This window comes from Pectinophora gossypiella, chromosome 4, assembly GCF_024362695.1.
Source record: "Pectinophora gossypiella chromosome 4, ilPecGoss1.1, whole genome shotgun sequence".
Taxonomy (NCBI): domain Eukaryota; kingdom Metazoa; phylum Arthropoda; class Insecta; order Lepidoptera; family Gelechiidae; genus Pectinophora; species Pectinophora gossypiella.
Window position 1 is genome coordinate 845,630 of NC_065407.1, and position 12,686 is coordinate 858,315.

The 12,686-nt window shown below is 40.1% G+C and overlaps 1 protein-coding gene across 1 annotated transcript; it reads right to left on the minus strand.

Moving 5' to 3' along the window:
- Window positions 1-263: 263 nt before the first annotated feature.
- On the minus strand, window positions 264-10,358 carry LOC126366128 (delta-sarcoglycan-like). Its single transcript, XM_050009073.1, has 6 exons — window positions 10,203-10,358; window positions 5,280-5,566; window positions 4,652-4,841; window positions 2,699-2,891; window positions 1,620-1,743; window positions 264-1,107 (listed from the first exon to the last, which is right to left on the minus strand). The coding sequence occupies exons 2-6, from the start codon at window positions 5,520-5,522 to the stop codon at window positions 919-921; spliced, it is 939 nt and encodes a 312-aa protein (XP_049865030.1). The 5' UTR covers window positions 5,523-5,566; window positions 10,203-10,358; the 3' UTR covers window positions 264-918.
- Between the last annotated feature and the right edge of the window lie 2,328 nt (window positions 10,359-12,686).

Below are 12,686 nucleotides of genomic sequence, written 5' to 3' on the forward strand. Positions count from 1 at the left end.
AAAATAAAACCCTAAAAAATGTTCTTGAGGGGTGATGAACGGTCACGAGTTCTTATATGTATACACTTTCAAACCATTTCAAATTAACTTTTTTGAGATATTCAACCGTAAGTCTCATTAATGTCAAATATGATAGTGCGACATGGTTCTAAAGTTGGTACATGATATTGCTCATGAATGAACATGCTTACGTTTAAAATATCATAGGAAAATTTGTTACTTATAGTACCTATTTAACCAATAAGTAAAACACAGTTTTTCAGTTTTGGTGATAATTTTATCAAAGTAAATTCTATATTATGTTATAATAATTAAAAATTTAACACTCTTACATTTATTGCTATTTAATCACGTTTTTGTACTAGTTAAATTATATCAATGTGCAAGGTGCAAATTCGTAAAAGGCAGTTGCATTTTAACTTCATTTTTTTCTATTTCTTTACTATTAATTATCTTTTTATTTATCTAAGATCACAAATGCGTCGTTAATACTGATTCTATTTATACTAACGAAAGGGGTTTCCGGTAATACGACTTGAATGCTTGCTTCACGTACAGTCATGAGCAATATAATGTACCCACTTTAGGACTCTGTTGCGCTAACATATTTGACATTTAGTGAGACTTACAGTTCAAATTGTCAAAAAAGTTAATGTGACATGGTACTAAAGTGTATACATAATTAATGCTCGTGACCGTACAGCCAGGAATGCGGCTTGACGAACTTGATGGAAACGACTTTCGTTAGTCAACAAAATGTTCTTTAAAAAATATTGGCACACTATCTCTCAGTACAGTCTTTAATGTTCTATCTTTTATATCTAATTACGTTGCTTTTCGGTGTGTGGATCTCCGATACTAATCTATAAAATTCAGACTAGGCGACAAATATTTGGCTAATTATTCTATGTTTGTGCATCATCGACACAGGTCGGTGTCGTCCTCCCGTGCTTCGCAGAGCACGTCCGGCGCGGCGAGGAACAGCTTGCCAGAGCCGCATGCACATAGTTGATACACTTTTCTGTATTTCACATTTGGTTGCGGCGTACTTGTCACATTTGCTTCTTTTAAGTTGCTGATTATCATATTCGAGGCATCGATTTTAATCTGAAAGGAAAAAAAAAGGTTAGTGTTTCTTTTTTCACAGAATGAATTGTAGATTTGCCTCAGATGGTATTCACTACGTGGCTGGAAATCATTTCTCGCGCATTAACTCAATCCGTCGTCATAGCAATCTAACTTACCTTTATTAGAGATAATCGAGGCGAAAAATTTCTAAGAACACTGAAAAATTAACATTACTATCATTCTCATAAAGTGCAAACTTCTCCCTCCCAAATATTATTATCAGCGGCGCCTCGAGCCGACTCGAGCAATTTGGCGTTCTATGACACTATTGCACTGTACGTTAATCGTAACAAAGTTACTTTTTCAGTTTTGTCAAAAAGTGTTCGCCTCGCGGCTGGTATAGCGCTGCCCTTACAGAAACAGGTAGTTACTAACTAGTTCTTCTCTTCTGTCCGACCTCATGAACCCTGCTGCTAGGATAACTATTAAGTGGTTAAAGGGGCGTGAAAATAAATGACGAAATGGTCAAAAAATCCACTCGTATTACTTACGGAACCAAACGCAGAAGCAAGCTTTATGTTGCTATGCGATGTGATGTCAATGCTTCCCGCTCTACTTTCTAAATATATAGACTGCGGGGCTCTCAGGTCCAGACCTCTAGTCGCGGATTCCAATCTGGAATTGACAAACAAATAATACCATTTAAAATATTAGTTTAAAGTTATTGGCCACTGTGGTCCAGTCCTTGAGCCTTGGGCTTGGACCCGGAAGTGTTGGGATGATCACTTTTCACCACACGGTATGTTTATATGTAGCTCTGTTCACTCTGAAAGGGATACGGTGGTGGTGAGGTGAACCTGTTGTCACGTAGTGACAACATAATGAAAGAAATGTATACTTAAGTAGTTATCACACTCACTCCTCGCCAGCTATGTTTAAGACTCAAAACGGGACTATTCACCGATTAGGGTTACTACAATTTTTTAATAGTAATTATCATAAAACTTTACTATCTTTGCATCACGACGGCTTACTGCGGAATCCCAACGAAGCTCTAGTATTGATTTTCGTAACAACAAACAGTTTATTTCTGGCGCGCTGAATCCGTTGATCTTGCTTGATAGCGATACATCTACAAATATTCTTTCTGTTTCTTCATAAAACTTTATAGATACGCGTTCATAAAAGTTAGTCGCCATTGTAAACTTGTACCGGGCGAAACTATTCGTATTCTATTCCGTCTATAAGTTTTATGGAGGGGGATATAACAATCAACATCTACAAACTCTGAAACTTGTATTATATTGGTCAGCAAAAATTTAGCTTCGATCGCCATCGACTCGCAAAGAAGAAGAAGATTACGAACATCTATGTACTTAGTTATAACACTTGCTAGGTATTTAAAAAATTAGGACAATAATTTCTACAGTACTATGAGCGACTTGTAAAGAAACAACGTGATGGAAATGTATAGATAAGGTAGGTATTACCTATGACTTCTATTAATAGGTTTGTATATGTCTGTACTTACTATGTTATCTATACGTTGCGGTGGAGATGTAATACGAGGCTTATGGTATGAAAATTAGTCGGTAGAAGATGTATGATAATGTTATATATAGCTACTAACAGTAGATCAGCTCCAGGCGGCGCGCGGACGGTCGGCGCCTGTACGGCCCCGCGGACCGTAACGCCGCCGGCGCCGTCCGCCGCCAGCACGTCGGCGCCGACGCGAACCTCGTCTCGCGACGCGCGGAACACGCTCGCGCCGCGCGCGTCCTGCACGTGGAACGCGTGCCCGCTGCACTCTATGCTGTCACGCTCTGGGTTTAAAAAAGGGACTGTTGGTTGGGCATTTCATGGTAGCAAGGAGGCTGCAAAAGCTCGAGAAGAGTGGAAACCTGTTGTTCGAGCCTGCAAAGAATAACGGAATCAATAGATAAAAGTAGGAGCTTGCTTTTCTTACTTCTCTTTCGGATATAGTTGCCTTCGTCGTGTCCTGGATAATATTACTTTAGTAGCTGAATGCATAGAAGAAACTGGTAGAATGTTACTGCACTAGCTTAGAATTTTCACCATCTAAACCGTAAACGATGCATTCTGGATTGATATGTAGGCTAATTGATCTATTCTTAGCGATTGCATTATAGAGAGACGCTGCGCCGCCAAATGTTTTGTTATGGATTTTATGAACGTTAAATACCCATTTATGTTTAGCTAGTACCAGAAAATCTTCTAATTTTCATTCTATACTTACAATGTGATCCAAATATCAAGCAACAATTATTTTTATATCTGCTTCTACCATTACATTGTATTACTATAAAAAAAAAAATACTTTGTGGTCCCTACTTTGGTTAGGACATTACAGGCTGATCACCTGATTGTCCGAAAGTACAATCAGGTGATCAGCCTGACTCGGGCTTCGGAAGGCACGTTAAGCCGTTGGTTCCGGTTACTACTTACTGATGTAAGTAAGTAGTCGTTACATGAGCCATGTCAGGGGCCTTCGGCGGTTCAATAGTAACCCTGACACCAGGGTTGATGAGGTACTCCACCTCACAACCCACACGATAGAAAAGAAGATTGTATTACCAATATATTTGACTAATTTATGTATCCGAATAATGAGAAAATATGTAAATATCACGTTAAACCTTGACAGCACCATCTATATTACTTTTAGGAAACGTAACCTGCAGGGCTAACAGGCACAATGTGATAAAATTATCGATCGATTAAATAAATTTTGTCGAAATCGATAACTTTGTTTTTTTCAGAACGACATAAAAAATTTGAGTTCACATATTAGCCAATCGACAAAACGACATCATTATATCGTCAGATAAAATGACCGTGATAAAATTTTATCACGTTCAAATTCAAATTCAAAAATATCTTTATTCAATAGGTAACATAGTTACACTTTGAATCGTCAATTTTACATAACGAACGTCTCATCCGCCTAAAACTACTGCAGCTTCTCACAACCTGTATAGCCGAGGAAAAGAAGCTGCAAGAAAAACCTCGGCACAGGGCCCTAGACGTTCTTTAAAAAAATAAAAATAAACATAAAATATTGGTATACAATTGAGTAATTTAGCTGCCTAATATCATTTTGTGCATGTTAGCCCTACAGGAAAGTCCCTCATTGTTTTGAAAGGAAGTTTCGTGTTCGCTGAAGTCCTGTTTTGATAGTCAGGTTATGTGTTACATCCGTAAATGCGAGGGGGGGTGACTCACCTACACATATTTATGAAACACGACGTTCGTGCCTCACCCAACAGGGTCCACATAATACCAGCGTCGTGGTTCACGCCGCGACTTGTGCTGAGTGAGGCCCTTTTATCTCAGGACGTCCACCACCACCTTATGATCATTGTAATGAACATCCTGCTTGCTGTAATTGATGCTTGATGCTTTTTGTAATTGTTTTGTAAAAAAATTAAGTGATGTTATTGTCTTGTCTTTGTGTGTGGCGTCCTTTTATAATAAACAATTTCTATTCTATTCTATTCTACTCACCTGAGGATTCAGATGAGGTAGGTGGGCGCCGTGAATCAGTGAGATAATGGTGACTTACTAATGAGTAAGCTGGCATGATCCGGCGTGTGCGGCTCGGAGACCAGCACAGTGAAGTTGCGATGTGAGTGCAGCGTGAGCGGCTGCGAGGGCTGCGAGGATATGCTGGAGGCCACCAGCCGGTCTACCACCCACGCGTGACCCGACACCTGAATGCCGCCCTGCACTATCTTGATTGGACCTATTCCTGACTGTAACAAAACAATTTTATTTTACTTCTTGAAGTTTTTTTTTATAAAATAGAGTGCTAACCAGCAGATGGATAGCCTGATGATAAGCATTTACCGTCGCCCATAGACACCCGCAACACGAGAGGAGTCACAAGTGCGTTGTTGGATTTTCAGATGGAAGTAAATTTAAAAAAGCAAACTGGAATTTTCCTGCTTTTTTCGCAATTTTCTTATTTTTTCTTTGTATGAGACTGAGAACCTTGTCCTTGAGAAAGAATTGTAGCGTTGACAGCAACTCTCCGAATGGCGATTCTCGCAGACTCGCCATAGCGGGAGTCTGTTTATGGCAAGTGGCTTGACATCTCGTCTGTATATAGGGATTCATTTTATAAGTAATGCTACTTGAAAAAAAAGTGTTGTGACAAATATATCTAAAGCATAGGTTAAAATACAACTTACCATACTTAATTTTAAAACACTAATAACCCATAGAGTCAACGCTATGTTCAGGAACACGAGCACCATTAGTAGCACCAGAATACAGTAGAGGGCTGTTCTCCGCCATCCTCTGTGAAGGGCTGCAGGGAGGCACCTGGGGCTGGCTTTATCCTGGGCTTCCGTGGACACAGCGGCAGATGGCCGGTCCTCGGTCGGCGTGTAACCCCACCCGTGAATAGCCCCCGAAGTATCAGCTCCGCTCATCACTACGTACAAGCGTTATCAGATTATTGAAATCAGCTGAGATCCTGCAACAAGGGATTACAGGTCGCGTTAATTATAATCTGTTGTTATGATGTGTGATAAGTGTTAGTGTATTGTTTGTGGCAACTGACGAATCTGTGCTTGTGGTTGCAAATAGAAATCTGGGGGTTAAAATGGCCACATCGAAGCAATTCATCAGCAGTATTGCAATTTGACATTTGCGCATATAAAAGTAAGTGTGCAATGCAATCAAATGTCAAACAGCAATATTGCTTAAAACACATAATAACGGGTTCTTACCGCGTTCAAAAAAGGGATATGAGACTCCCGATATTTCGACACTATTGCAAGTGTCATGATCACGGGATGACTGATGAGATTGGAGTGGAGTAGGTAGAAATATCGGGAGTCTCATATCCCTATTTTGAACGCGGTAAGAACCCGTTATTATGTGTTTTAATTATGATAATAACCGCGTAAACTTAAAACAATGTAGCAGCTATTGATATTGCTTTCCTAGATGAATTGCTTCGATGTGGCCATTTTAACCGCCCTGGTCTGTAGAAATCACAATGTGGAATGGAATGGAAGCTCGCAAGTAAAATAGTCGGGTAGCTTGAGCTTAAGATATTGTACCTGGGAGCCTCGTGGTTTAGCTGTGCAAACAACAAAGTGCGACTTATGTAAAACCGATAGGTCAGGGAAGGCGTTCGTTCGGGGCAGGTGGCCCCGGCCAAATAACCACCTCCGCTCCTGCCACTTGCATATTTTGTGAACTCGTAAACATCGTGCAACTATTGCTTTTTATTTCACTACAATGTAGTGTCTCTATCTGTATTTTACTACCAATGTTGCGTGTTCATTCGTTATATATATTGAAAAAAATAAACAACGTGGTAAACTAAAAATCCTAAAAAAACGGTCGTAGTAAAGAGTACCTCGCCCCTGTCTCAGGCTGTAGGTGTAGCTACTTTATATGTTATATTATGTGTTATGATGTGGGTTATGTTACACGTTACGATATACCTCCGTAGTCCAGTGCTTGAGCGATGGGCTCACGATCCAGACGTCTCGGGTTCGAATCCCGGTGGGGACATATCACAAAAATCATTTTGTGATCCCTGGTTTAGTTAGCACATTACAGGCTGATCACCTGATTGTCCAAAAGTAAGATGATCCGTGCTTCGGAAGTCACGTTAAGCCGTTGGTCCCGGTTACTACTTACTGAGGTATGTATGCAGGGGCCATTGTCGGCTCAATAATAACCCTGACACCAGGGTTGATGAGGTTGGTAATTCACCTCACAATCCACACGATAGAAGATGTAATGGACGTTATGTGTTGTATGAATTTAAATATTAAATAAAGTGTTCACGGTTTGAGATAATTGTGATGGTATGTGTGACGTAACTGCTGTCTCCTATATATTCTGATACGTGCTTGATTTTTTCAATTAGTCGAATGGCTAATTGAATGAAAAACAAGTTGGGAAGAGAACGCGGATAAAGCGCAGTCTAGTGCACTAATGAACGGTGCAGCGAGCGACTAATGAATAACACTGAGGCTTTCCAGTGTTGTCAGTGGCGAATATTGTTAATAACTTTGTGACTTCCAACAAAATGCTACTTTGTAAAGGGTCTTTGCGTGAAGTTACCTTTATATTTATGTCTATTAGGCACTTCTTCTATCATGTGGGCTGTGAGGTGAATTATCAACCTCATGAACCCTGGTGTCAGAGTCATTACTGAGCCGCCAAAGGCCCCTGACATAGCTCATGTAACGATTACTTACATCAGTCAATAGTAACCGAGACCAACAGCTTAACGTGCCTTCCGAACAACGGATCATCTTACTTTTTACTCGTTGCTCTGCTCGTCCCATTTGGGATTACGTGCGTGAGTTTATGTATGTTATGTTGATATATCTTTTTTATTAAATTTATGTTCCACAGGACAACACAGAAAAATAGTATAACAACAAGAAGAGTATATATATATGTTACATGAGAAGCCATAAAAGTTGATATTATTATAACATACAGTATCATGGATAGGTAATAATGAGCTTTTTTCGCCAAACGAAGATTTACTACCGTAATTACCATTTTAATTTCAATACTTTACAAATGTATTTTAAAGTTAATAACTGTGGTGAGTTATGGGTTGGGTTGGCCATTCGTGGACATTCATTTTGCTGATATTGTTTAATATACCTTTTTTTTTTCAATTAAAAAATCCTTTATTTACACTATAAACAAAACAGTTACTTACAGTACTAGAATGGACTTATCAAAGAAAAGAAAAATAAAATATCCAAACTAATATTATAAATGCTAAAGTAACTCATGTTACCTTTTCAAGCATAAAACGCTTCTTCTTCTTCTATCGTGTGGGTTGTGAGGTGAATTACCAACCCCATCAACCCTGGTGTCAGGGTTATTATTGAGCCGCCAAAGGCTCTTGAAATGTTAATATTGGTATGTTAATGTTAGTTTTATTATTATTGTTTTTATGATTTTGGTTTGTTTTTCTTTTTGGTACTTATGGATATTTTTTTTGTCTGTGTACTTATTGATTTCCGTGTGGTTTCTGTCCTGTCTTGAATGTAATGTACCTGTCTGTCTGTGTCTGTGGTGTCCGGAAGTAATAAATGTTTCTTTCTTTCTTTAAATGGCTTATGTAACGACTACTTACTTACATCAGTACGTAAGTAGTAATCGGGACCAACGGTTTAACATGCCTTCCGAAGTACGGATCATCTTACTTTTTGGACAATCAGGTGATCAGCCTGTAATGTTCTAATCTAACTAGGGATCACATAATGATTTTTGTGATATGTCCCCACCGGGATCCGGAATAGTATAATAGAATATCAATAGCTGTGCCACGAATGTTACATTACAGTTAGCAATATCAATAATAATCGCCGTTAAAATTATGCTTAAGTACTTACATATAGATTTCAACCAAAGCCTGTAAAACATTGACTCGGAAAGGAAGGTTTTAAAATCAATTCAGAGACAATTCAATTAACAGTTTATTTAATTCCACATAGTTGCTATTTTCAATTGGATTCATGTTCGTAGACAGCCGACAGCGATAATAAATACTTGAAAGCATTTGTCTTTTCTATTCATATTCTCTTTTTATGCACTTTTCTCGTTAAAGTGATCGGAATAGTGGCTGTTAAATATTCAGGAACCTTCTATAATCTCTCCTATTTAAATAATTCAGCTTTTATATTTATGCTTCCATACTGGTACGAACAAAAATACTTATATTGCACTGGTTATCTTGCTGGGTATGTCGTAAAAACCGACAGAGTGATTGTCCTTTCTACGATGGAACGATACACTAATTGTGGCTTGTGTGTGTGTATGTATACATGTGTATTTTTAAAATTCTTTAGTTTAAAATCCTGCACGGCAAGTGTACTGTATTGGCGTATCACTCGATCACAAGGCTTTGTCGTGGCATCTTTTCAAGTCGATACAATAGGCCGCGATAAAAAAGATGAATACTTGAGCCGTAAGGTGGATCTATTTAAATACTTATATTATTCTAGTATTACCTATAACCCATATTTGTGTGAGTTCATAATATAAACAGCCTATATACGTCCCACTGCTGGGGGCACAAGCCTCCCCTCAATCAACCGGAGGTATGAAACAATGTCAGTACAAACAGTAATATAAAACTAAAGGAAATTGATTTTATTTTTCACATTTAGTATGTTCTCTTTGTAACAACAGGTTTACGTACTAAGAAAATATGTTATACAATGATTCGCAAGGCGCCAAAGGATGCTGTGACTACGACATGAAGGTAGGACTGTCTTGGAGTACAAAGTTCTTATGAATAAAACATCAACTGATTTCAGTAATGCTTGCCAAGTTTGTCGCCTCGCTCTTGAACTTGGTGAGACTTGGAATGGGAATTCCTACTAAATTTTTCGCACGGGTAACACTCAAATGTTTGTGTACACACTTACGTAACAACGCGATAAAATACACGCAACTATGTAGGCGTAACTTTTAAACGTTTAGAGATATTAGCGATGCGGGCGGCTGCACCGGGCGTGCTCTATGACTGAGACTAGGTAAATTCATAGGTGGTGGAAGCACCACTCGAAATTTCTGGCGCGAGGCGAGGCGGCGAGGCGCGAGGCCGACGCGGCGAGGCGCGAGGCGGCGTGCTCCAGAATATAATATCAGGCGGTGGAGTGGCCGCGACTCTCGCCGCCTACTGCCCGCTCCCGCTACCGCTCGCGCCGCACCCTGCGCCGGCCCTCATAATAAACGATATAGTGCGAAAATAGCACCGCGACTCGGGAACCGGCATCGTTGTTCTATACGTAAATAAAATACAGACGTTTACTCTGCCTGTCTATCGCTAGCCGCATTTTCTGTTTACGAATAAATTTTGAATGTCAGTGCTGCAATCGATCTGACGTCGGAGTTTAAAATAAATTGAAAGCTTTTATTTTGAGTGACGACCTAATTGTAGAAGAGGGAAAAGTTTGAAAAACAGAACAGTTGCTCTGTTGTAGTGACACAGACTTTAGCGGTGCATATTTAATTTTGATTAACAAGCTGTGAATGTAGGCTGTTAATTAACTTGTGACCAAAATACAGTTTTGGAATTAAAGTTTGTTTCGTGATTAAAGTTAGCCATACTGTACCTATAGTTGTTGTTGTGATTGATTAAATTGTGACATGATCCGTCGGGCGACACTGGCGGCACCAGTAGGGGCTGTGGTCAGCGCGGAGTGGTCGCGAGGTCGCGTGGTGACGCGCCCACACGAGCGGAGGGCGGGCGCAGACTGACGGGCGCGCGCGGCGGTGCGCGAGCGACGACGATGCCGATTCCACCTCGTTTTGAAGTGCTGCATTTTTAATCGGCCTCCTGTCTCGCGCGGGACATAACTCGGGACGCCCGTACAGCTGCTCCCTACGAATTCTAGTTAACGTTATCATTAACTGACACCTTCATATAAACCTCGTGAATAATTAACAGGGATGCGACCGTGTCAGCACATTCGAGGGTCGGCGTTTGTTGATACTACACTGTAGCTATTTCGCTATTTGTAACTGAATTTAGAGCGGCTTCATTGACCTGTGGAATCTTTATTGGTGATTCGAATTCGAATATTGAGATACTCGTAACCTGGTTAGGTTATATCTGGTTAATTGCATCGGCAACATTTCGTTTTATCTTAATTGTATTTTCCATTTTACCGTAAGGTCACCAAGACGAGTGCTTTTTTACATACTCATCATCAGCCCATTAACGTCCCCACTGCTGGGGCACGGGCCTTCCCTATGGATGGATAGGGAGATCGGGCCTTAAACCATCACGCGGGCCCAGTGCGGATTGGCTAATGCAGCCGGGACCAACGGCTTAACGTGTCTTCCGAAGCACGGAGGAGCTCGAGATGAAAACTTTTTTTTTGTGGTCACCCATCCTATGACCGGCCTTTGCGAAAGTTGCTTAACTTCAACAATCTCCTAACTCCTATGATAATTACTAAGTGGCTGCTCTTATCCCACTGCTGGGCAACGGCCTTCCCATTAAGCTTCCTCTTCTCAAACGTATTTGTAATATATGTGACACGATTCAATCAGAATTTATCAAAAAAACAAAAGATTTCACGACAGCAAACATAAGATGAGTAACTATGAGATAATAACTTTGAGGACGGCAATGAAATCATATTGGATGTCACCGAATGTGTCCGGGAAGTTTTATTGGGCTGATAAATGTGGGCCCTCGGGGACAACACGCAGCACTTTCAGAGATAAGTAGAGAGAAAGAGGATATTGTGAGGGTACTCGATAGCTCACTCCAAATAACTTCAAATACAGTACAGGCGATAGGGTTGCCTCCCATACTATGTAGTACAGTCACACAAAAGTACAGTCAATGCACCAATAACGTATGTGAACTTAAAAATATAAACAGCAAATACAGTAAAAATATAAACAGCAAATACAGGGTGGTTAAATGACATCGTAACGAATACTGAGGGGGATGATTTCGATCATGATTCTGAGTTAATATTAAGTGAAATTTTCCGTCGGAAAATTCGTGATTCTTTAAAATTATTTTCAATTCTATACTTTTGCAACATAATTGGAAAATTCCACATGATATCAACTCAGAGTCATGGTCTGAATCATCCCTCAGTTTACGTTACGATGTTACTAAGATCCTATATAATATACGCTTTGAGAGCAACCGAATAAAATCTGTAGGCACAATTCTAACAGATTAGACGACGAGAAAATAGACCGAAATGAGTTCAGACGACAAAATTACGGATGGGATATAAGCTCTTTTTATAATATTCATATACAGGGTGCTTTTTAGAATAGTCAATTACCTAGTATTTTACATGGCTTATTTTAGATTTGAGTAGGATGGCATTAATTATTCCCTATAATAGCGACCAACAGCCTCTGTGGTCCAGTGGTTGAGCGTTGGGCTCACGATCCGGTGTTACCGGGTTCGAATCCCCGTAGGGATATATCACCAAAATCACTTTGTGATCCCTAGTTTGGTTAGGTCATTACAGGCTGATCATTTGATTGTTCGAAAGTAAGACGATCCGTGCTTCGTAAAGCATGTTAAGCCATTGGTCCCGGTTACTACTGACTGATGTAAGTAATCGTTACATAAACCATGTCAGGGGCCTTTGACGGCTTAATAATAACCCTAATACTAGGGTTCATGAGGTTGGTAATTCACCTCACAACCCATACGATAGAAGAAGATAGCGAACATATTATGTTGGCAATGTCCGACATCAAAAAATATAACTTCAAAATTCAGTCTCACTATTCAATAACGGCCTCTGTGGTCCAGTAGTTGTGCTTAATTCACGAGGAGGTCCCGGGTTCTATCAGGGCGCCGATATTTCTCAATACCGTCCCTAAGCTATAGCTGTGAATACTTACCTACTAGTAAATAACAGCCTCCGAGGTCTAGTGGTTAGAGCGTCAGGCTCACGATCTACAGGTCCGGGTTCGATTCCCGATGGGGACATGGTCGAAATCACTTTGTGAGACTGTCCTTTGTTTGGTAAGGACTTTTTAGGCTTGAATCACCTGATTGTCTGAAAAAGTAAGATGATTCCGTGCTTCGGAGGGCACGTTAAGCTGCTGTT

Bases quoted from the DNA above. Each gene is read 5' to 3' on its own strand.
- LOC126366128 (XM_050009073.1), bottom strand. From the start codon at position 5,522: ATGAGCGGAGCTGATACTTCGGGGGCTATTCACGGGTGGGGTTACACG. The intron at 4,842-5,279 runs GTAAGTTGTATT...GTTTTGTTACAG, and splicing joins GTGTTTTAAAATTAAGTATG to TCAGGAATAGGTCCAATCAA. The intron at 1,744-2,698 runs GTTAGTAGCTAT...TGTCAATTCCAG, and splicing joins CCGCCTGGAGCTGATCTACT to ATTGGAATCCGCGACTAGAG.